The sequence below is a fragment of the Leopardus geoffroyi genome, chromosome B2 (assembly GCF_018350155.1).
Source record: "Leopardus geoffroyi isolate Oge1 chromosome B2, O.geoffroyi_Oge1_pat1.0, whole genome shotgun sequence".
Lineage (NCBI taxonomy): Eukaryota > Metazoa > Chordata > Mammalia > Carnivora > Felidae > Leopardus > Leopardus geoffroyi.
This window is the reverse complement of record NC_059332.1, coordinates 147037151-147062547: the sequence shown is the minus strand read 5'-3', so window position 1 is coordinate 147062547 and position 25397 is coordinate 147037151. Positions and strand designations below refer to the sequence as shown.

Here is a 25397-nt window from a genome sequence, read left to right as displayed (position 1 = left end):
TGATGCTAATACCAATCTCCTCACTACCACCAACACACATGTCTGCATCTGTTTTGAAGGGCACTGCTTATTTTAAAATAATAGGATGTGAAACTTGATATATATCATGCATGTTATCTGTGTGCAAATTTATTATAACTTAGCAATTTGAAATAATTTTCTCAGTTCTCCAAGTGGTCAATGTCATGTTTTACTGCTTAGGTGGCAAAGCGAGAAGGAAGACTCTGAATGGATTTTGGTCACTTAGTACTCATTATTATTCATTTTATGAAGGCCAATTAGGTATCTGTATATTTCGCTTTTAATTTTGTCAGTCTAATAATTAAGTATTATAAATAAAAATTTCCCAACACAACAAAAAACACATTGCTTTAAAATGAGAGACTGCAGTGCCTCTTGCTGTTTCTAAGCAGTAAACTGGTCCATCACCCCTTCTTGCATTTTAGATAAACTAATCTTGTACAAGTATAATTGCACGAGGCAAAATCAGCAAGATCTTGCACCGAGAGTGCTGGAACAGCAGCTGGTGGCTCAGAGTGCCAGCCCTGCAGGAAGCAACAAACTCCTCGAACAGACGCTGTGCGTGCAGCAGAGAGGAGCTCTGAGACTAAAGGAGCAGGCGTGGGGCCGCGGGACAGAGCGTTAACAGAAAGGAAAACGTAAACAGGTTACATGTTACATGTTATTTTAAAAATGCTTCAAGAAATGTGCAACAGAAAACAAGCCTCTCGTCAACAGCTCTATCTATAGTATAATTCTGACCTAAGGTACTTTACACAACGATTTAGAGATAAACGGAAACCATGTACAATCAAATGTATTTGCTCATGAAACAGAAGGCACCTGAGTGCGTGCACACACACAGATAACATACAGAGCATCGTGGCTTTCTTTAATTGAACAATGAAGTTTCAAGTTTAAATCTTAGTGTCCGGGTTCATGAAAGACTTTCAAATTTTTATAAATCATTATTAATGCTGGAAAAAAAACCCAGAACTTAAAAGATCAAAGTCCTACGAGTCCACAGCATGCATGCGGCACCAAGGTCACATACAATTCAAGAAAAAAAAGTATTCAAATTCTGTCTGGTAAAACAAAGGGGCAGCACGGAAAGAGTTTGTCCCACATTGACTGGTCGTGTTATAACAGCTGCTGTATTCTAGTCCTTCATCCAGCAAGTCAATGGGCTGAAATATCAGGCATGACTGGCATTTCAATCCACTCTATAAAAAAAAGGCATCAGTAATGTCTTTTTCAAGTACACCACTTTTTGTTCATGTAAAACCAAGCGTTCATAGTATGATCTTAATTTCTGCCTCAAATGTGATCCTAAAACAGTGACTTGGTATTTACTCATCAATTCCATACTGTACTACAGAAAAGTAGGAGCTTCTCGTATGTTTAATATTAACTAGAACTTCAACAAAAGAGAAAACCTGAGGAAATCTGAAGAATCCAACCAGTTGACCTGGTTCTTTTCATATTTTAAGCGATCACAAATATTAGAAAACACACAGACAATAACAGCAGTTTTTCAAAGACCTCAAAATATTTTCACACGGAATTTTAAAATTTAGCTGACAAATTAAATACATCTCTGAGACGGAAGGACTCTAACTGTGGGCAGTGGAGCCAACGGAGGGGACAGGCCAAACTCAGAATGACCTCACCGTGAAATGTCAGCCGTGAAAAGTATTTTCTGTTTAACGTGGATCTGAGTTACCAACGAGAATCTGAGCAAACTTAGTAAGATGCAGTTATTTTAAGAGGGGACCATTAAGAGAGGCTGAAATAAAGACAAACTTTAGGCTTCAGTCTTCCTAATGGCAACTTGTCTCGCCTCGCTAAAACGGAGACAACCACTTCCAAGTCTGAGGCACAAATGCTATGCAGAAAACTACTGCTGACCGCACAGGGAGAACAACTTACCTAATACACCACTAGGTTCAATAGGATACTCAAGGATTGATGTAGCTGGCGCCAACGTGTAGGGGTACTCGTAGGGTGTGTAGATTAAACCAGCCTCGGGCCCCGGAGGAACTATTGCAGCAGTTGGGTGAGGAGTTCCGTTTGGCATGACAGCGGTCTGTATTTGTCTGATCAAAGGCATTATGGTAGGGCCAGCTGGCGTAGGAGTACGCAGGGCAGCTGGTGGGAGAACAGGCGCAGGCCCAGTGATAATCCTCGGAGCAGCCTGGGCTGTCGCTGCAAGAGAAAAGGCAAGGGCTGCTACAGTAAGCAAAGAAATGTAGGAGGAAGTACAGAGATAGCAGTATAAAATATGGAAAATGAGAGGGAAGTAGGAAAAAGAAAGGAAAAGCAGGAAAGAAGAAAAATAAAAGGAAATCATTAGTACATGCGCTGATCACACAAAATGCCAAAGCACACCGATCAAATGCAAACGGCTTCCCCTTTCCCAGTGTGATTAAGAATAAATGTGCAAAAATTAACAAGCCACTATAAAAAACAACAACAAAAAGAACGCGACCATTAAAATAGGTTACATTTAGTTCCTATATTCGATATATCTATGGTTTTAAGATACCACGAGACTAAAGGTACATGCAAAAGCACATGGAAACACTCGCATTAAAAGAGGTTAAAAAATATTTTGCAATCGGGAGTCCACAGAAATACAGTTTTGGTATACTTCTAGAGTAGCTTAAGTTTCAAATTAAAACAGGGATTTTTACTGTATTATGCTAGTCAACAAACTACTTTCATGTAAATTTCCTGCGTCTGTATGAATTCATATAAATTTCCTGCATCTGTACGAATTTAACTTCTTCACAGAGAAAGCAATACGCAAAACATCCCAGTCCTAAATATACGATTGTTAATGACATACTCATTCTCGTGAATAAATTAAAGCCAATCATTTGTAAAGCAACCGCTTCCGACCCACTAAACTGCCTATGCTCTGGCAAGCTGGCTAGGGCTTTAAAATTCTACTTCAAAAAAAAATAAAAAGCCAGTAATTTAAATAGGAGATTATGTTCCTAAGACATGTCGAGTTTAGATCGCCTCAAAATGAAAAAAAGCAACCCTCTTTAAAGTTTATGAAAGCATGCACAAATATATCGAAAGGAAAAGTGGGGTTGAAAACACTATCACCTACTGCTCTCTGTGAACTCACATATGAAATCAACAGAGAAAAATACTGCAGGAACAAGCAAGCGAGGTAAAAGGACAGAATTCGACAGAAGGGTCACTGCTTTCAGATACGCTCCAAATCAGTTTTTCAAAAAGAAGTTTTGAAAACTTTCTGTCTTTTGCACCAATGTGACAAAATAAGCTAGTAGCCTGACATGTATACTCAACAGAATAGGAAACGTCCTGAAACTCTCAACTTTGGAAGCTGAAATTTCATCAAAACGAGAACATTTATGAACCCGAAACCTAAACACTCTGGCGGAAGATTGGAAGAGAACGTCCTCAATTCACGAAAGCAGTCAAAGCGGGACTGCCGGTGCCCTATCAAGCGACACGTGTTTCGACTCTTCACTCCGGAGCAGTGTTCATGCGCGGCGCCGCCCAGCGGAGCAAGGCCTACGCACGAAAGGGCAGAGACGGCTGTGGCCCTGGACCCCAGTCTCTCGCTTACGTGATTTGACGTTGGCGTCCCTGTAGGTGCCGTTCAGAATTGCAAGCTCCATCAGTTGCATCTTCTTCAGGCTGTCTTCTCCCTCGGCCTGCGCACGGAAAACACAAGAGCAGTGAGAACTGAAGACGCCCGCGGACATCACAGCGGCACCTGCTCCCCAGCCTTGAAACGGGCAGTGCGTGCCTACAGCCGCCTGCTTCAACTGGGAAAAGGACAACAAACATACAAACAACCAGGGAACCGAAAGGTGCTGATATACCGACACGCAGGATACTCGCAACTGCCACTACCTACATTCCTACTTGGAAATGTCTTACACGAACTACACCGATTTTATTAAAGTTTCCTTAAAAAGCAATAAGTAACAATGTTAATTAAGATTAAATATGGTATATTTATTCTCTTTGGCATCTATCATTTTACAGAAGATTCAAAAACTCCAATGTGCTCATTAAAGAGAAAAGAAAACCAATCCATAAAAAACAAACATCCCCGTCCCCAACTGGGATTCTTAAACATATAACATTTGATTGTGGTATTTATGCAAGAGGATTTTAATTTTCCAAAAAGGAAAATTTAATAAAATCATAACCACAAGAACTTCTAAAATCTGAATACATATTCTTCCCTCTCATGCTCACGACATCCCTCTCTCCCCTCAATTAGTACATACTTAAGTACATCTTCAGGGCCACCATAAGATGCACTGTCCAAGTTACGACACATCTAAATGTAAAAGCTTTCCATCACTATGTGATGGTAACAGGCATAAACCAGCATGGTCTTTGACCATCAAACTGTTTGGCCATCCCATTTACCGTGCATGTGCCCCACCCTTTCCATTTACTGTTGTCACCCTTGTTCTAGTTGATATTGTTGTTATTACCGAAACTACTACCATATTACGTTAAGGGTATCTGTTCTTCAAACAATCTATACAATGGTAAGATCAAATGCACAAGAACAACTTTTCTACTTATGTTCCTTAACATTTTCATGTCTTGAAACCCTTTCACAGTTTCTTACTATCTAAAAATACAAACCAATGAAGCTATCTATGATCTGGGCCCAAACTGTCTTCTCAAGTTAAAGCAATTAATCTTCTACTATTTTGTACATGTTATCTCATGCTACAAATCCCTGGTATGCGTCTCTGTGCATATTCCTATTGCCTCCACCTTGAATGTCCTTCAGGACTCCATTCCATCCCCCTTCTTTCGAAATTCTACTTAATCTCGGCAAACTTCAACCTAAATGCTACCTTCTCAAAGGGCCATCCTTAGATTATAAGGCTTCTACCTTGATTTATAGTTTCATGGACATCACCACTACCAAAGTAAACTCCTTGGGAACACAGTCTATTTCTTACTTCGCATTGCCTATATTCATATTCCCATTCACCTTATCCTTTAAGTTATTTTTGCTAGGACATATATTTCTAGATGATTGGTAAGAAAAATTTTTATTTCCAAACCTCAGATATCTAAATCCTATAGGATAGATATTAGCTACCGTAAAAGAAAGCAGATGAAGGTAGAAATGGAACTATATGCTACTCACATATTTTACGCATTACCTAAGCTTCAGAATATTTAAAAAAGAAAGCAACCCAACGACATATTTTTTCTGACTTGGTTCAGGACAGGAGCAAGGCCAGATGACAAGCTTCTCTGTCCTTTTCTACTGCAATCAATGACACACAAAACTCTGTCCTTGGCACTAAAGCAGCAAAGGGGATACTATCATTTATAGTAAACAGAACTGCCAAAATGGCTTTTAATAAACCACAAAGAATTAAAGAGAAAGATGAGTGAAACCATGATGAAGACAAAGTTTAATGTGTCACCGCCAACTTTTAAAAAACCTACGTTGCAGGAGAAAACAGAGAAGACAGTCTTGAACGCTTGTGGAATTACTATTTCTTGACCCCTATGAACTTGTACAAAGATGAATGAGAAAAAAAGTGAAGTAACAGGATTTCTTTAAAGCCACAGCAATTACTTTAATGATAAAAATAAGTAAGCACCATCAATGAAAGGGACAAATTAGAAATCCATCATCTAACTCAAACTCCTTAAACTTGTTCCCTGAAAACTAGTAATATTAAAAATTAAAACTCACCAAGTCATTTCAAATTTAAATCTATGGATAACAGAATACCAGAAGTATATAAATTACACTCTACATAAAAAAAAAAAAAAAAAAAAAAAGCAATAGGTGTACCTTCAGTGACTTGACTGTGAGAAAATAGTACATGTTTGAAAACGCCAGCAAGTAAGAGGTAGAAATAAAGACGGAAGAAGTGATGAGACATAATGTCTCCTACAGAGAGCTCTGTACAGAGAAAGTGATAGAAGCATACTTATTAGCTGGTGATGCAGTGTCAAATAGAGGAGAAAGGTCACGGAAGAAATACACACGTGTACATCAGGGTCCATGCATACGTGTGTGTGCCTTTCGCAGGGTGCGGGCTGCTGAAAAGCATACAGTGTCATCAGCAGAGGCCTGCCCCCCTCCCCCCGCACACACCCCGCCCAGGAGGAGAATAAAAACTGGAGCAGCACAGCTTTCATGAGGCAGCAGCAACGGAGTATGCCACGGTGACACGGCTGGAGGCCACAGAGACGTACAAGTTACGCGTGACAGTGTGCACTCTGGATTACATCACATTATGGCAGGTCCACTAACACTCCCGGCAGAGCACAGAATCTAGCCGGCAAAGCTACAATCTACAGCCGGTGGTCTCGCTCCAGAATGAGCTGCACTCACTCCGGTGTCTTCACCGCTTCTCCCCACGCCGCCCCCCGTTCTGTACCCACAGAGCCAGCCCAACGCTGTGTCCTAAGAGTTTGCAGAGTTCGTTACAGAATTACTGTCACACAGAAGTGCGATTTCAACCTTCGTGTCCTGGTTTTGTCGGCGAAACTTGGCACTGTATACCTGCCTGAGTGCTGCTGAAGGTGTAGGCCGTCTCTCAAATTAAGGTCAGAGAAGACAATGTGTTGGTTTCTTAGGTAATTTCACTTAGTCTTTTTCTCTCGTCCAGCGGCCCTGTTCTAGAGCTTCTACCGGCCACGCTTCATGCCAGGAGTTTCCACATGCCATGAGACTTTTCCTCTTCTCTCCAAGACAGAAGCTAACCAAATAGGGCATCCTGAAATCATACATCTTAACGCTAAACGTTTCAAAAGGCATTCTGTAGAACCCTGTCCAGGGACAAACGCTTGTATAGAAATGGAACTCTAACTTTTCCTTCTGTAACAAAAGCGTCTGTCTTTAACTAAACCTAAGTCGTAAGAGGGTATTTGAGAATGCTGAATCCAAGTGGTCATCTAGAACTTTATAACTTCTCATTTCTCAAGTATTTGCACTGTATTTTAAAATTCCAGGTATAATTTATATGCAGTGAAATCTTGAGATCTTAAGTGCAACACTCCATCAGTTTTGAGGCATGTACATCAAGACACAGGATGTTTCTATCAGTTCGTAAATTCCCTTGTGTGTCTCTTCTTAAGGTCCTTCCCACCACCCTCTGCCTCCTGAAACCACCGATCTGATTTTTATCACCAGCTTAGTTTTGCCTATCCTAGAATTTTATAAAATGGAATCAAAGAGTATATACTTTGTGTGTCCAACTTCTCTCCCTCAGCATACTTATGGAACTCATCCATACTGTTGTGTGTATCAGTCGTCCGCCTGTTTTGAGAGATGAGTAGTATTTCATTTATTTACCCATTCTTCTGCAATGGACATTGGGATGTTTCTAGTTTTTGGATGCTGTGAATAAACCATTATGAAAATTCTCATAGTAGGTAATTTTGTGACTATAGTTTCCCCACCCCCTGCCCATTTCTTAAATACATACCTAAGGATGGAATTGCTGGGTCACAGGGTAAATAAGTATTTCTCTCATATTTAGTATGAAAAACATGTAAAGGTTACTGAAATATTATGAACAACATACCTTTGAAACATAAAAGTTTAAAACTATAACAAACACTTGCTAACTTCTCTACAGGTCCACTGCCCCATATCTAAAACCTGTGGCATCATAAATGTTTTGAGAAATGTTCAGAGTTGTATAAAGATAATATACAAAGGATTACATAACATCCCCAATGGGTCTGGAGGAATACTCCAATAACCCAATGTGTAGCAAACATAACAATACATTAAGTAGGATAAAGACAGAGTATAAACATCTAAACATACTTTTCTGAACTTTTTGGAGTTTGTAATTATGGATGACAGATTATGGGTCTGTATAAATATATATAACTTATACATATATTATAGTAATTTACAGCTATGTTAAAGGGACAGAAATAGGTCGTGGTTAATACTAGATGACAGTGAACAGGTTCTAGCATTTTAAAGTTGAACGATTTATACATTACCTTATTAAAACTACATAGTAGGTTTTCCTCATCTTAACATTTTATGCTTTATACAGATCTATGGCACTGGTACTGTTATCACCCCTGAGGTTCAGACGGGCTAGGTACCTTATCCAATGTAACATACGGTCACGCTGCAAAACTGGCTTCCAACCCAGAGTACCTGATCTAAAGTCCTTATCACAACTTTTCCTTTATGTACTGCCTTTCAGTGGAATTATCTTTTCAATTCAAAGACCTCACATGAGAAATTAAGAAAATCATGTTTAGTTGGCAACTTTAAATTGATAAAAAGCACACGTTAAAAAAACTCCACAACAATGTAATTACAATAGAGAACTGAAACAAATGTATGAGTATCTCCAAATCATTAAAAATGTGACTAGTACTATCATTTGCCTGTAAGAAAAGCCCAAACTCCCCGGCTTAGCAATCAAGCCACTAAACAATTTCTATAAGCAGCCCTATTTGCAAATATTCTGCATTAGTCAAAATCATCTACCCACTATCCCCTAGAAGCCCACTGTGCTTTTCTGCCTCCAAGGTAGACAAGATCCTGTCTAGAAGCATCCTATGCATGTCTCTTTTGACAGCCCAGATCACTGTCCTCTCCAGAGTACATTCTTTTCGAACCACACCCACCTATAATGGTATCATTTTCCTAAATCTATGTTGCTCCTTTTGGGGGACTTAATCCTATACAGACAGCCATATACTATCTCCTCTTTTCTATTTTTTCATGTTGTTTTTAGGAAATTTCTCCTGTGACCTGCATCCATAAATTAACCAATAATCAATTACACCAGTCATCTTCTAGACCCCAATGACTTGCAGAGGTGAACCTGATCCCTGACATTTAAAAAAAATTCTTTTCTATACATTTGCAATAATGAGTAGAAAAGGTTTTCCAAACATAAAAGGTACCTGACTACTTACTGCACTTGGAAAACAAGGGCTGACTAAGAAATGTGTAGAGGGGCGCCTGGGTGGCTCAGTTGGTTAAGCGGCCGACTTCGGCTCAGGTCATGATCTCGTGGTCCATGAGTTCGAGCCCCGTGTCAGGCTCTGTGCTGACAGCTCAGAGCCTGGAGCCTGTTTCGGATTCTGTGTCTCCCTCTCTCTGACCCTCCCCCATTCATGCTCTGTCTCAAAAATAAATAAACGTTAAAAAAAATCATTAAAAAAAAAAATGTGTAGAGAAAAGAGAAAACAGAGTGACCAAAGTTTATAAACAATTTTAATACCAATCATCACCTGTACCTGTTCTGTCAGCTAAAGAAAAGTCTGACAAAGAACATAGTGGACTTAAATATAAATCGAGGATTTTACACAGGAGAGTGACCTAACAGGATTTACCTTTAAAGGCACATTTTGTTATTTTGTGCATGGGCTGTTGGGGGCTTGAGGACCATTAGAGACCAGTCACGAGCTTTACTGCAGAGTCCTAGTGACAGAAGATGCACGGGACTAGGACAGAAGTAGTAACAGATGGCAAAAGAACCTGAAAGGACTTGATGGTTGGTCGGATGTAAGGAATGAGGGCTAGGAGACATTAAAGACTAATGTTCAGGCTTTTGGATTTAGCAATCAAGTAGATGCTTTAATGAGAAGATAAAGGCTGAGGAAAATGGAACTGAGAGTTCTGTTTAGAAATATTAAGTATGAGAAGGCGAATACTTTGGCTACTTAAACAGGCAAGTGGTGATGTCAGGTAGACACCTGACTATGAATCTGGGGTCTACTTATCCCAACTTATCCTATAAAGCTAGTAGAAAACTTAACCTCCCACATGACTCTAGAATATTTTCTCCAGGATGACGTAGCAATTACTAAGTTCCAAACTGACCTGCTATGTGTTTTCACTGTTGGGTCTAGGACTCTGTATAGTACGATTTCTTCTTTGCCAGCTGGTTCTGTTAGGTCCGCACAAGTGAGATGCACAGTGGAGGACATTAAAACAAGACTGAAGAGCCAGCGGAGGGGAGAAGGGACGTCCCTTCCTATGCCAGCTGCTCTCAGGCTCCACACTCCCCAGCACTTCTAGAACCAGCTTTCTGGCGTCTCACCCATGAGGAGTAACATCAGCCAACCAGTTTATCTACTCCTCTGAGATACTAAGGTTCCATTAACTAGTCAAGAGGCCCCACCCTGTCAGCGCTCTCAACAGTTCTAGCCCTGCACGAACTCTCTCAAAGTGCCTGAGATCTAACAAGAGTACCAATCTCTCTCTTCTCTCTCCCAGGCCTGGGGTAAAAGCTGCTTCCTGCAGTTTCTAAATCTGTATTACACCCCGTTCCTTTTTCAAATTTCAATACCTGTTTAACCAATTACTTTATTAATTCTCTCCATTGAACACCCTAGTGTGCTTTTTGTTTTCCTGATACGGGAGTTCACAGAACCTGAATTTCCATGGTACAGATACTGTGCTCAGTCCAACGCAAAAAGAATGGTGTTCACAAACTGAAGAGCATGGGAGAAATCCCCAGAATCGTTACAGAAACCCAATACTGAAGAGATGTATCAGAACTCCGTGCTTAAGCGGACAGGCAAAGACAAGCTAGCATCCTTGCTTCACCTGGGCAATACAGCCTGATTACCTTTTACTGAGTAAGCCCTCAGTTCAAATGATCTGCAGAGAGGACCTTACCGTTTCACTGGAAATTCTGTGGGTCAAAACGTTAGAGATACAATAAGGGAAGAAAAGTCGTGGCATACGTTTTTCTATTTGCCATTCCATTATGCGACATACTTCCCCTCAATCGTAGTACCTGGTTTGGCAGCAACCGCTTCCCACAGATAACGCAAGATAAGGTAAGAGGAAGCATGAAGCACCGTACTTAGCCAGAGAACCCTGAAACATTCACACACACACGCACAAGTGCACATGCACACAGGGGTGCATAAACTGTATTAAACGAAACAGAACTAACAAATTTATCTATTTTTAACTGTAAGATGTTTTTTATAACAAGGTATAAACAGATCTATCAAAAACAGTAACGATCTCAGAAATAAAAAATCGCATCTCATAATAAGCATTTGTTTCTTCCTATGTGAAACACAGTATGACACAATTTGAGATTTTATTCTTTACAGTAAGCTTAATAAGAATGACAAACTTTTGAGAGATCTGCATGATCCACAACTCAGGGGATATACACTGGTATTAGTGAAGCCACATAATTATTTTATACAAAAAAAAAAAAAAGAAGACCTCTGAAATATATAGGTGGACATTATCAGACTGTATGTCTGGGACACTAAAAGGAAGGACCTAAAATTACAAACTGTGAGCTTAGGAGAGCATGACTCTACAGAGGAAGATAAAGAGTAGGTACCTGAAAATGATGGTCTAAAAATCTATTTAGTTGTGGCAGCCTTAAGGGAAAAGTAGGCAAAAAATCTGAGAAGTACACAGGTAGTGGCAGTGGTGGCAGGGGGGGTGAGTAGATAAGTGTAGGAGGTTGTAACAAATGCCTGACGACAAATTCTGAAAATAGGAACATATTAAACATATAGACTCGCAATGAGCAATGAGTCTACAGGCAGGAAAAGGAATTATTATTTTTAAGTAGCAATTACATAGTAAAGACCAATCACTTGTCTAGGGATATGAAGAATTAAATGTGGTCCCTGCATTTAAGATTTATCGTCTAGTTTGGATAGACACCGAAACGTAAAGTGAATTCAGTAAAGTGTAACAGACACTACGAAAGAAGTTTACAGCGGGTGTAGTGGAAAACCAAATAAAAAACTTTGGGGAAAGGATCATGAATCACTTTAAGGATCTGATAACCACAATTCTGTCTAAGACGCATGCAGGGAGTACATAGGCAAAATGTTACATACAATTTCAGTAGGTTAAATGAGAACTAAGCTCGTCTGTAAGTAGCTGTGATAAAACCGTTAACCCACCCCAAACGGTCTTGACAGACTTCCAGGTAACGCCACAGTATAACGTCAACCTCCTACAGGAATTCTTTCGAGTAACCTATTTGCACTACGAGATACTTAGGCGATTTCTGAGCCATCAAGTACAGTCTAACAACCTCAAAGTCAAGAGCAGGTAGAAAGCTACCTGGCCCTCAGAGCAATGTCAGGTCACTACACTGCCAGTTTTACTTCAACTCAAACTATTTTCAGTTGTAGTCATTTTGGTGACTCCTGAGCCCACTAATTTTGGTTGCTTCCCACCTTAACTTTTTGTCTTTGTTGTTTTGTAAGATATCTAAAGACGTATCTTTATTGTGAATGGCTAAAACTCTGAACCTCAAATGAAGGCCAAGGGAGAATAAAGCAGAGAAGGAAAAAAGGTAATTTCTTCAAATGTCATCTGCTAGCATTTGACCTCTGTGATGTACAATGACTGCAATGAAGTGTCTGCATTATAATTTTTGTTCTGAGATTGAGACTCTTAACATCTTTTCCTGGTTGGAAAGAAAATTAAGCTAATTAAATATTTTATTTTTTAAAGGCTGTTTTGGAGATTTGATAAAAGTTCCTATTTCAAGTGTTTATAGTTTTTAGTTTTTTGTTTTTTTTAATTTTTTTTTTCAACGTTTATTTATTTTTGGGACAGAGAGAGACAGAGCATGAACGGGGGAGGGGCAGAGAGAGAGGGAGACACAGAATCGGAAACAGGCTCCAGGCTCTGAGCCATCAGCCCAGAGCCCGACGCGGGGCTCGAACTCACGGACCGCGAGATCGTGACCTGGCTGAAGTCGGACGCTTAACCGACTGCGCCACCCAGGCGCCCCTATAGTTTTTAGTTTTTAAATGTTTATTTACTTACTTTGAGATAGCAATAGAGAGCAAGTGGGGGAAGGGCAGAGAGAGAAGGAGACAGAATCCCAAGCAGGCTCCACGCTGTCCGTGCAGAGTCCAATGTGGGGCTCAAACGCACGAATCCATGAAATCATGACCTGAGCCGAAATCAAGAGTCGGACACTTAACCGACTGACCCACCCAGGCGCCCTGTGTTTCTAATACTTACAGAATTTAATCTTTCTTATCTGATTTAACCCTCTTAACAACTATGTAAGGTATGTAACACAGGTGTTATCTCTCCCGTTGGCTGCACTTTTGGGTAAACTTTAACAAAAGATGGGAATTTGTGCCACTATGTTAATAAACCACTTGAATACGTCTTATGCTTGGCTATCCCAGAAGCTAAGTATGGGTTGGTCAAACTTGAAGAATAAAATAATAACAAACAAAACATGGAATGTAAACAGCACATTCCATTAGGGATGAAGCATATTTCCCTTCTGAAATAAATTGCAAATACTCCCTCATTTCTTAAGTGGGTAAGTATACAGCAATCTAAAAACCTCATTTCCAAGTAGGCATGCAATAAATAAATCAAAAAAGTTAAGTACAGGAGATGACTATTAGGAACAGGAGTCCATTTTAGAACTAAACCCTTAGAAACTTTTCCCCTTTACAACAGGAGCAATCAGTGAGCAAACCAGCTGTTATGTCGGGGTACACCATAAATCATTTTAGAGGAAAGCAATGAAGAAGTCCTCTTAAGTCCCCTACTTGAGAACTTTGAACCTTATTAACCTTAAACAAGCTAGGAGTTTGGGTTTCGGATATTCCTGTGTTCTCTGTGGCTGCGATGTTTACCCTGTACTTGGAGGTGTTTTATAAATATTAACAATCACACCATGTCCAATAAGTATGACAAGAATTAGCCCGTAAGCCTAGTCACATACAATTATCAAGAGAAACAAAAACTGAAAAGCGAAAAAACGGTAAATACCAAGATGGAACTTCCTGTGAGTCACAGAAGACCTCAAGGCTTGGGTGAATTGTTTACACTGCACACAATGTCAACATGCACATGAGAAGGGACAGGTATGCTCAGGCTGCCAAGGATTTCCCTATGACCCTTGACGAGTTCTATCAGGAAAGGGAGTCACCTACTTCAACAGATTTCTTTACATACACACCGAACCCATCTATTTTGAAAAAGGTATCGATGACGTAACACCAAGGTGGGGAGAAAACACTGACTAAGTCTTAAGCTACCAAGGGCAGGATTGTACCTATTTAGTAGGATGCACCCAGGGATTGAAAGCAGAAAATGGATTAAACAATATGGACTCACAAGCAAATGGACTTAGGTATTTTCTTTCCAAATCCAGGGGCTTTCACATTGCTTTAATACTGGGTTTTAAAATTTACATGTAATCTACTACTCAAGGGAAACAATGTCTTTATTCCCATCTAGATTTTATTATGAACTGGATTTATCCTTTAATAGCTGATAACATAACTTTTTATCTATTCTGATGAAAAAATTTTCTTACTCCCACTTCATTCCAGAAGATGCACACCCTATTAAATTGTGTCCTGAAAGGGTTTTTGCAATGTACATGGTTACACAAAAGTATGGGTATTCATTTTATGGCCTTTTAAATAACTTTGTTTTATTTGGGAAAAAAGAAAAGAAAAACCTAAACAAAACAAAATAATTGCTAATTGAATGGGAACAATACCACTGAGTTCCTTAAATGGAAGCTCAAATTGGGCTTTTTCTCAGGCATTTTCCAGAAAGAGCTGTGATTTCCCCACGAAAATGGATTATCGGCCTAGATTGTACTAATATGCTAGTTCACTAAAAAGGCTACATGCAAGGTAAACTTGCTCTCTCTCCGCCTTGTGATGCTCATTTGACAAGCTGGTCCAGTAACCACAAAGATTACAGAGCACAAATACTGCTTCTATTTTGACTCAGTTTTAGCACTTCTCACTGCTTCTATATACTATATATATATATATATATATATATATATATATATATATATATGTATAACATGTATAAAATATATGTATATATACATATGCATGTACAGTATACAGTTTTTAAAAGTTACTTGTACTTACTTCTTTTTATCATGGAAAGTATCTAATATATATAAAATCAGCATACTCTTCAATATGTTATATTCCAGTGACAGATTTTATACTTAAAATACTTCAAATTTACAAAAATCAGTAGCTAAACGGGGTTTGTTAACAGAAGCATACTTCAGAAACTGCTGTACTGCATTTAATTCAGGAACACCTACAAAAGATGAAGCTGAATGGCTCAAAGACATTTTAATTGGCTTTAACTATGATCATTATCAAATCTAAGACTCATTACTTGGTTTTTAAACTCCAGGAGAAACGGCTCTTCGCTTCCGCGAGTTCTAGGGCTTTGGTGCTGTATGACTGGCGGTGGCACAAGTCTTAGCACTGCTGTCCACATACAGTCGAACACTGGTAATTCTCCTCACAGATGAGTTTTCATGGCAATAAATGAAATTAGAAAGCAATGAATTAGAGAATAACACACGTACTGCCTAGCCACCGTTCGTTTAAAATGGGACCGGCGTTCCAGGGGTAAGCAGTCTTTTGTTGGGATGGTTGGTGCTTTAAAGAGTTGGTATGATGGCTGAAGAAACAATTTACTGGTGGTATGAAGAAAGGCAATGTCTCTGGTTCCAGAGTTAGAAGTAATTCAACACTGTCTGAAAGGATCTCTCCTGGTTACAATTTGGTTTTACAGCATTAGATATATAGCTTTTTAAACCATCTGGTTACTGAAATTCCTATAGGAAAAAGTAACTTTGTTACTGGGAGTTTGAAATTTCTCATTTCTCATGAAAAACTTTTTTGATAAATTAAAAGATTTTTACAACCAGCGTTTGGCTGCACACTTGTTCATTTGTTGCAGAACAGACTGGATACTTTAATTTCATAACAACAACAACAACAACAAAATAAACTATACTAGTAGGTTCCCAGTATAAATAAAACACAAGTAAGTATCTGTTCAGTGAATATACGCAGAGGCTTAAAACACCTGTTAAAACAGTTATGTGTTCAACTGAAACAGAACTTTTTCTTTAATACACTTTGTATTTGCTGGTTGGTCTTTCACTGGTAATTTTAAATTGTTCAATGCTCTAGAGTACTAAGAGAAATCTTTCTTGTGGCTTCGCCTGAGCCCTTTCCCTTCTTAGCTCCTACTGATGAACAAATAACCACAGAGTGCCCTGGGAACTGCAAGGTATATCATATGGGGGGAGGGTAAGAGAGAAACGACACAAAACAAATCTGGGAAAGTGGGTATGCACCAGGTGAAGATGGGGTACACATGCCAGGTTAACTAGTTTGCATTTTTACCATGCAGTGACAGAAAGCCATGGCAAATGTGAATCAGGAATGTAATACTTCTTATATTAAAAAAATAACTTTGGCTGCAACTATGAGGGAGAACCAACTGACCTAGTACAATAGTGGAAACAGAAAAGTCAGCTGCTATTAAGAGGCAGAATCAGAACTTGGTAAGTGGGATGGAAAAGAGTGAGAGCAGAGGGGGACAGAGGTGGAATTAAGGATGTATGACTCCTAGGTAATGGATGTCATTCAAATGAGAAAACAATGGAGGGGTTTCTGTATGAGAAGGGCAGAAAGGATGTGATATTACTTTGGGAAATTTTGTTTGGATGCCCGTAAATCATCCAAAGAAGGTGCCAACTGGATTGGGAAGATCTGGAACTAAAGAGCAGAGGCATACTGAAGAACGATCACCATGGCAGTGGTTCCTGGAGACAGATGAGACTGCCCAAAAAGAACAAACTGGAGTACAAGATCACTCTGGAAAGTCTGTACCTCCAGTGACAGCACGACATTTCTGAAGTGCAAGCATCAAGTGACCGAATAACTGGGAAATGCATGAACTTTGCCCTAGTCTCATTTTTATATTACTAAATCTCTACCTCCATGTGTACTGAAGTCTTGCTTCTAGCCTAGTAAATAGTAGTCTCTCAATAGAAGTTTGTGAAGTGAATTGCTTTTGACAGCCATTAAATCAGTTTTTTTTACTCACCACAAGTATACTAGAATTCCACAGATGCTAAATTCAGTAATCAAAGTCTTTTATTTAAACAGAGCATACTGCTATCTCTCACAAGTGAATTCATAAGATAAATCAGTATCATAAAGGAAGCTAATTTATGAATCTGCTAACTTGCTCAGAGATATATTCTACAAAGCCTTTTAACAAAAATAAGTTAATGCCGTATCAGTTTAAAAGCATAACTTTAGAAACAACTCACTTCATATTTTATATTTGATTTATACATGAAAGATTAATTTTTCCCCCTAAAAAGGCATTAAAGGTTAAGAATTGAAAAAAACCCCAAAACCAAAAATCCTATCCTCTTCTATACAGGCTTCAGTGTAACGTCCATAAAGGAGAAGTCTTATTTGTGTCACTTTTGAAATTAAATTTTAAAAATTGAGTTATCAAAAACACAGAAGAAAATCAAGCTGTATATGACAAGCTACCAAATTAAGTTTACCTGAAACGGTATTAATATAATATTAAAACGCTCATCCGACTCACTGAAATACGATGGAAAACTCTCACAACGGTAACATCTGAAAAATTTACTTACGTATAACATCCAAACATTTGAAATAAGAGGAATATAAGGGTTTAAAAAGATACAAGTTAATAAAATAAAGGGTACTTGATTTTCTTAGCTTTTCTGCCAATTCAAGTTCCATGCACATTAACAGAAAGTGAATGGAACACAAATGCTTCTTCACCTATATATAAGGAACATGGTGCTACCTACCAACCATCAGAAGGGCATGCAAACAAATTAAAGGGATGTATGAAAATAACTGAACTAAAAAAGATACATCGAGAAATCACCTATTTTTCTATTAAATAATTTTACATCTTTAATAAAAACTTAATATAGTAAATTAACTTTACAGAATACCATACATTTAGTAAGGAAATAAAGAAAGAAGAAAAAAAACTAAAATGCATGATCCCAACCAGCATTATTTACTTATGGGATAGAAAAAACATCAATAGTTAAGAATAAACAGGTTCTAGCAAGTGTAAAATACGTTACATAATGAGTTCAACATGCAAATCCTGAGGGATGCGTGGAATACAAGATTAAAATGGAAGGACTTATATAAGTCCTTATATAAACTATATCAGTCTTCTATAAACTATAAAAAACTTTGCGGAGAATAAACACATACTACCCTATTATCCTATGTCCAGAATCCCTTGTTTTACATTTAGAGTTATAACCTTAGAGTTATAAGCTTATCTAAACTATCAACCACATTTTTTGTGTGTTTAGAGAAGCCACTCCTTAATGAATCCTTATAATAATGACCAGGAGGATGTTTTTCATACAGAGTCTATATTTGTGATGGCTTGTGCACAGCTACCCTACCCAAGACATATTTTACTGTTACTGCCAAGGAGCTTCGTCAAAATGAAGCTCCAAGTTTGGGGAAAAGCCCTTCTGTTCATTTTACAAGGGCTGACCCACTGTCGGACAACATGAGAGCTGGACAGAGAGTGAAGAGATTTCAATATAGCTCCTCAGTGATTTGTGACAGTGAATGAAGTCCTAAAACCTCCACCGTATCACACGCCTTAATCTGTCCATATGAATGGCTATCCAAACAAAGACAGAGTACTTTCGATCCTTTGTGAAAATTCTGGTTGGAATTGTGGCTGCCCTAATGCAGAGTAGGGGGTGGGGTATAAAAAGACACTGATGTAGAATCCAGTTACATTCTATGCAGTACTCTCCTCTCTGTAAGAAGCAATTAACCGGTACCTTTCAACTTCCGCAAGTGCGTCCCCTCACCACGTTTCTGAAAGCAGTACGCACCCATTTGCATCAGAGTAACTCACACGGAGCACACAGAAGGCCATTCTGATTCCAGTTCTAGATCCCTGGGGAGGACTTCTGGGATGGTCTTTGTAGTCTGGATTTAAATGAGACTTCTGAAAGTCTTAGCTGCTGCTGGGTTAAGGTTCATTAATTTATTAATTAAGGTTCAACGATAATCTCAGAACTAGAGATCGTAATCAGACTACTTTGATGTATAATTATACTTTATGAAGATTAATATATAAACAAAAATATATTTGCTGTACTTTAAAAAATACAATGTATATTTTCTTATCTGAATTAAACAGCAGTCCTGCATACCTGTATCTCCTTGTGAAACTTTTTTACAAGATGCATCAATATTTTCAGACCACTAAGATAGCAACAACCAAATCGTTACCTTCCTTATGAAAGCAAAGGGGCTTGAAAATGTTAACTGACTTCCACAAAGACTTGACTTACTGCGTGAGAATATTTTAGTTTCAAAATTTTAAACACTTAAATTTCACTGTTTGTTTTTCTGGAGGCCAGATATAAACCACCAATGCAAGAACTATTATCATTACTGATATCTTGAGGACAAGTAAGGTTATATACAAGCATAAGTGATGTTCATCACCTTAGGCATTTAAGGGAGCATTTTCTCACTAAAAAGTAATTATACTAAAACTCCGTTTTTGAGAGAGAGAAGAGAGCTGAAGGTCTCTCTGAAAGTATTTCCATGCAAATTGAATAATCCAGTTTGTAAGTTTGAATACCTTATTTGTTTTCCAAAAAAAGCTTTAAATGTTCATCTTCCTTGTAAGACAGATATGACAAGTGTAAAGATATATGTTTATTACATGCACTGAGCAAAATTAAAGTTAATACCAGGTCAATGTTCATTAAAACAAAACCATCATTTTAAGAGCATTATTTAAAAATACATTTAATTTAGGAAGGGAAATTTATGTCTAGAGTTGTCACTTTCTTTTTCCTCGAGAGATCTGGAACGAAATACCTTTCCTTAAATGTGCTTACTGTACTTTATTTACTGAAGAGACAAGCCTTAATAAGTGGATCGTCTGCATGACAGCACGGATCAACTCATTCTCATTAAGAACTGAAGAAGCTCTCAGCCTTCTATACATCCTGCCTATATGAGAGGCAGCAAGGACTGGCTCCTTTCAAACCTGTAATTTATGAGTTTATTCAAACCTGCCAAATTGCTTTAAGTAAACGCCTCTCACATTTGAAAATTCCCATGGCAACTCATTTTAGTTTGGCAGACAAGCAGACCCAAATTCAATCCTTTTATCCTGCAGCTAAACCATTACAATAGTAATTCTGCTCTGACACTCTGAAGAGACTGCTAATTACTGTACTCTGGGTCCCTAGACAGATTTTCCATTCAGATTAAAATGGTTGTTCATGGCAGAAAACAGTAGCAACACCTTTCTTTACATGAGAGAGATGCTCTCTCGTATTACAGCTCTATCAAGGGGCAAGTGCATCACAGCTAGATGTCTTTAAATGTATCTTTTAATACTTTACCTTCTTTCCCAATAAAACGAAAAGGAGGAGAATAGTACCATAGATTTGAACGACTGATACTTTGATCAAGAACTAAATGCAGTCCTATCCGTTCATTAACAACCCAGTTAAAAACCTTTAACTCCAAGGTAAGACTCCATTTCTAGAGGCATTATCATTCTTCCTATCTTACTCTTTAACTCTTTTCATCTATTTTCAGGTTATCATCAATACACAGTTAACTATTAGTTAACAGCATTAGAAAGGAGAGAATCTTCAGGCAACATGAAAAGCAAACTTTAAAAAAACTGTATTTTGTGACGGAGCCTTTCTTTCTACCACTCTCCCAAATTTTGAGAACATCTGTAGTTTTTTTAAAAACTGTATTAAAACTACTTTCGATAATTTTTTTTTTTTTTTTCAATTTCCTAGTAGCCCTTGAAATAACTGAAGCAACTTTAAATTTCAAAATCCCCATCTGGAAATTCGGCAGCATCTATAATCTAGTAGATCAGTTATTTAGTTTAACATTATTGAGCTCTATGCATATGACTGCCTTCGTAAAAGAGTAAACAAGCTGTATCTCTACAACTGACTAAGGTTCAAATTCTCAAACACCTACAAGCAAACTTAAAAAGTAAGAGAACAAAAACCAGACACAACCAGCCCCAGCACAGGGCTAACGCGAAAGGAAGACTGTGCCTTGTCTGGGACCAGGGGCACCGTGTGTGCCACGGCGTCTTCACGTGAGGCGACGGAAACTGCAGCTGCCTGAAGAGACTTCATTTCTCTAGGAAAGCTTAGTGCTGCTCATTTCGTTTAGTCTTTCCAGTTCAGTGTCCGACTTCTTCAACAGAAGTCTCTGCCTGTTCCTACTGGAAGGGCAGGAAAATTCAGGTGAGCAAAGGATCCCTATGTTCCTCGCTCACCTCTACTCTCTCAGTCTTCATAACGTGAAGTCCAGCACAATATCCCCCACCGTCCACTATTCTTGTGTTTTTTAGGTCCCTTCAGGGAAGAAGACTAGGAAACATCACAGGATACGTATCCATACAAAGTCTTGGCTAATGATAAGAGAAATGGTATTATTTATGATTTCCCAACTAACTGGAATGAGAATTAATTGAAAGAGGGATGGTATCTGTTGGCTGAGATAACAGATGTATTCCTATAGTGAGAGGGGGAGAGAAAAAACAGAGACTTTTATACATTTATGATGTCACTTTTTGGTAACATTAATAGATGGTTTCATCATCTTCTTATGCCACTGTGACCAAAAGCCTGTAATATAAGACTGTGGACCAGCAATGACAGTACATTTTGCAGGCAGGGAACAGAATCACTTTCTTTTTGTATGGTGCCTCTTGAGAGCAGAAGTTAAGCTTGTAATTGACACAGCCATGATGTAGAGGTAACCAGTCCATACAACATAAAAAACAAACAAACAAACAAACAAACAAACAAACAAACAAAAAAACAACCCAAGAGGAAGAAAGAGGAACAAATGTCTTAAACTTTCATGTAACTAAAATCATACTTTTTACCTTTCTAAAGTCCATCCAACGCAAATAAGCGGGAACGGTCCAATTTTACAAATAAGAGAATAAAGGCTCCAAGTTTAAGTGACAGTCCCTGACCATGCATGATGCGTGCAACGCTCCCGCATTTGTCACCACCTTTAATGACCTGGCATACAAATATACTGATTCTGTCTCTAGGAGTCCTGTGTCTGAAAAGTTCCAGCTCAAGCCTCACCTACCTACATGAAGTCTTCTTCCCCTAAGTATCCAGTCAACTGTGATGTCTTCTTATAAATTCAGTTAACTAAAATCTTCTAAAACACTGACTGCCACCTAAGTACTGCTTGGTACTATTCTCGCTAGAAAACGTGCTACATGTAATAGCTGACATTTTGGGCAAAAAACACAAAGACTTCAAAGTTAAGGCAAGGGGGAAGTTGCCATTATATAAAACATAGAATGAAATCTTTTAAAGATGACAAACCTTGTTCACATAGGTTGTGTGAGCCATACATACACATATACATACATACACAGGTACACATGTGCATATATACTGAATTAGTTTGTTATTTCATTGTTTTCAAGGAGAAATATTATGCGTATTTTCACAATGACTGATTGAAGATTTTCAGTAATTCACAAAAGTGGGGAAAAATGGGTAAGAATAGGAGAAAATCTGAACATTTTCAATCACCTTCCTCTAAACAACATTTACAGAACACATACCAAACTCCTGCAAAATATACATGTTTTTAAGTATATGTGGGATATTCATCAAAACAGACCATATGCTGGACTATAAAAAGTCCTAATTAGATTCAGAAAGACTGCAATCTTATGGAATACATTCTCTAAGAAGAAAAACTTAAACTAGAAATCAGTGAGACCAATAAAAAAAGTACCCAAAACTTGGAAACATCTGAAAATAACCCATAGGTCAAATTAGAAATTATAAAGGAAATTAAAAAACGTTTTGAACTGAATGTAACGAAAATACAATGTAACATTATTTTGTGGAAGCAGCTAAAGCATTATAGAGAGAAATTTGTATCTTTAAAAGACAGTACAAAGCAGAACAGAGAAAAGCCAATAAACCCAAAAGTTGGTCCTTAGAAAAGGTAAATAAAATTAATAAAGCTTTAGAGCTAGACGATGAAGAAAAGTAGAAAGAAGTCACAAATTGCTTAACATCATGAATAAAAGAAAGAACACTACCAGATCCTACAGACTTTAAAAAGATAAAAAGGGAATATTATGAAAAATTTCATGACAAAACATTAACGACTCAGATGATGAGGACAATAAAATTCCTTGCAAAATACAAAAACAAGAAAGAAAAAATCTGACAAGTTTCATATTTACGAATAAAACTGAATTTGTAAATAAAAGCCTTCCCACAAAATCTAGGGGCGCAGGGAGAACACGCCACAGATTAGAATGACTGATAAAGAATTTACTCCCAAGATATATAAAGAATTGTTAGAACAGTAACAACAACAAAAAAGACAAATTGATAAAAAGACTGAAACAGACACTTCTTCAAAGAAGATATATGAATTGTCAAGATGCACATGGAATGATGCTTGAGATCATCTGTCTTAAGAGAAATAAAAATTAAGATTACAACAGGTGAAAGGATAAGCTGGTTTATCTATTCAATGAAATACTGTCAACAAAAAGGAAGAGCCCACTGATACACACAGCAGCATGGATGAACTTCAAAAAGCTTTCACATCACGCTATGTGAAAAAAGGCACAGAAAAAAGTTTCATTTATGAAATCTACAAAAGGTAACACTGAATCCAAAAGAGTTGAACTCATACAACCCAAGAGTAGAACAGTGGTTGCCAAGAGCTAGGGGTAGGAGAAATGGGGAGACATTCATCAAAGGGAACAAACTTTCAGCTATAAGATGAGTAAGTTCTACAGAACTTATACACGGCATGGTGATTACACTTCACTGTACCTTTGAAATCTGCTGAGAGTAGATCTTAAGTGTTCTTACCACACACACACACAAATAACTAGGTGAGGTGAGAGATGTGTTAATTCTTGTGAAAACCATTTCACAACATATGGTAGATCAAACCATCGTGCGCACCTTAAAAAAATCACATTGTACAACCTAAATATACATAATTAGTCAATCGTATGTCAATACATAAAATTTAGTGACCATTAAAAAGGGGGAGGGACTAACCCCAGTAGTTGCCTGGAAGCAGTGGGGGGAGGTGGTTAATTGACGGCAAAGAGGTGAAGGAAATTTCGACTGTGGTAGCGTATACAAGTTGTCAAAATGTACACTTAAAACGAAGGTGATTTATTTTGTGTAATAAGAAATGGGAAAAAAAAAGAAATGGAAAAAACCCTTAAGCACGGTTTCTTTCCTTCTTTCTTCAAAATGTCTATTCTTCAGTATCGAGAAACAGCTCAACTGTACTTAAATCAGACCCATTAGTTGCCAATATTATTTCTTAAACACAGATCTCTACAACACTAGCTGTGAATGCACTCCCAGAAAAAAGATTTGATGGTCAATTAAATTCAGAAATGGTTCCTACCAGAGCCCCATAATAATTACTAGCATAGTAAAGGTTTCCTTTACCTGGAACACTCATGAAAAAGTGTCTCATGGAATACAGTTAGAGAAAGGTCACTGCCCTAAACATTAAGGATCTTGCTTTAAATAATTTTCTGGACCCCCAGTGCCCTGAAACACAGTCAACCTGGAATAAGTATTTGCTAATCTGAAAAGGATACTAGAATAGCTATACTTGGGTAACCAACCAATACCTCAAACGTACTACGTCCAAAACTGAGTTCCTGACAATCTCTTCAAAGTCTGTTCCTACTAAAGTCTTCTTTATCAAGGTAATAGCAATTATGTCCTTACAGCTGTTCGGTCTAAAATCCTTGGTGTCATCTCTGACTCCTTGCTTTCTAACATCCCATAGACAATCCATCAGCAAAACTTGCCAACTTCACTTAAAAAATATGCTCAGAATCAGACCATGCCTCACTTCTACAGCTATCTTGGCCCAACCCATCGTCATCATTCATGCGGACTAATCCAACAGTCCATCAATTGGCAAACTTTTCCTGTAATGAGCCAGACAGCAAATGTCTTTCCTGGGCAGATGGTCTCTGTTGCAGTTACTCAAGTTACTTGTGAAGCACAAAAGCAGCCACAGACAATATGTTAATGAATTAGCATGGCTGTGTGTCAATAAAACTTTTTAACAGGTAATGAAATTTGAACTTCATACAATTTTCACAATTCATGAGGTATTCTTCTTTTGATTTTTCCCCAACCATTAAAAAACACAAACAGCATTCTTAGCTCATGGGTTATTCAAACACAGGTGGGAGGAAGGATTTGGCCCAAGGGCCATAATTTGAAGACTCTTACGAGAACGTCCTTTCTTGCACTCTTGAACTCTGTATCTGTTTTAAATAAGAGCAAGCCAAGTAATCCTTAAAGAATATTAGTCAGATCATGCCATTCCTTTCTCCTCAAAGCTTTCTAATGGTTTCACCCATCCTAGACTAAAAGCTTAAGTCCTTAAAATAGTAGACAATTAACTGATCAAATGTCCTAATATGTACGTGAACACATCAAAACCAAATTACTTACAAACAGGTTTACTGT

The 25397-nt window shown here is 38.1% G+C and overlaps 1 protein-coding gene across 8 annotated transcripts in view; it reads right to left on the bottom strand.

The window, feature by feature from the left end:
• QKI (QKI, KH domain containing RNA binding) overlaps positions 1-25397 on the bottom strand; it is a 155079-nt gene that overhangs the window by 8320 nt on the left and 121362 nt on the right. For 3 of the 8 annotated variants that reach the window (XM_045500236.1, XM_045500240.1, XM_045500238.1), the window contains exons 5-6: positions 3605-3692; positions 1930-2229 (exon numbers count right to left, since the gene is read on the bottom strand). In XM_045500236.1, the coding sequence (XP_045356192.1) occupies positions 1930-2229; positions 3605-3692 (388 nt within the window). Of the gene's footprint in view, positions 1-801; positions 1224-1727; positions 1734-1929; positions 2230-3604; positions 3693-25397 lie in introns of those variants that run through there. The other 5 variants (XM_045500241.1, XM_045500239.1, XM_045500237.1 and 2 more) reach the window with 5 other exon arrangements.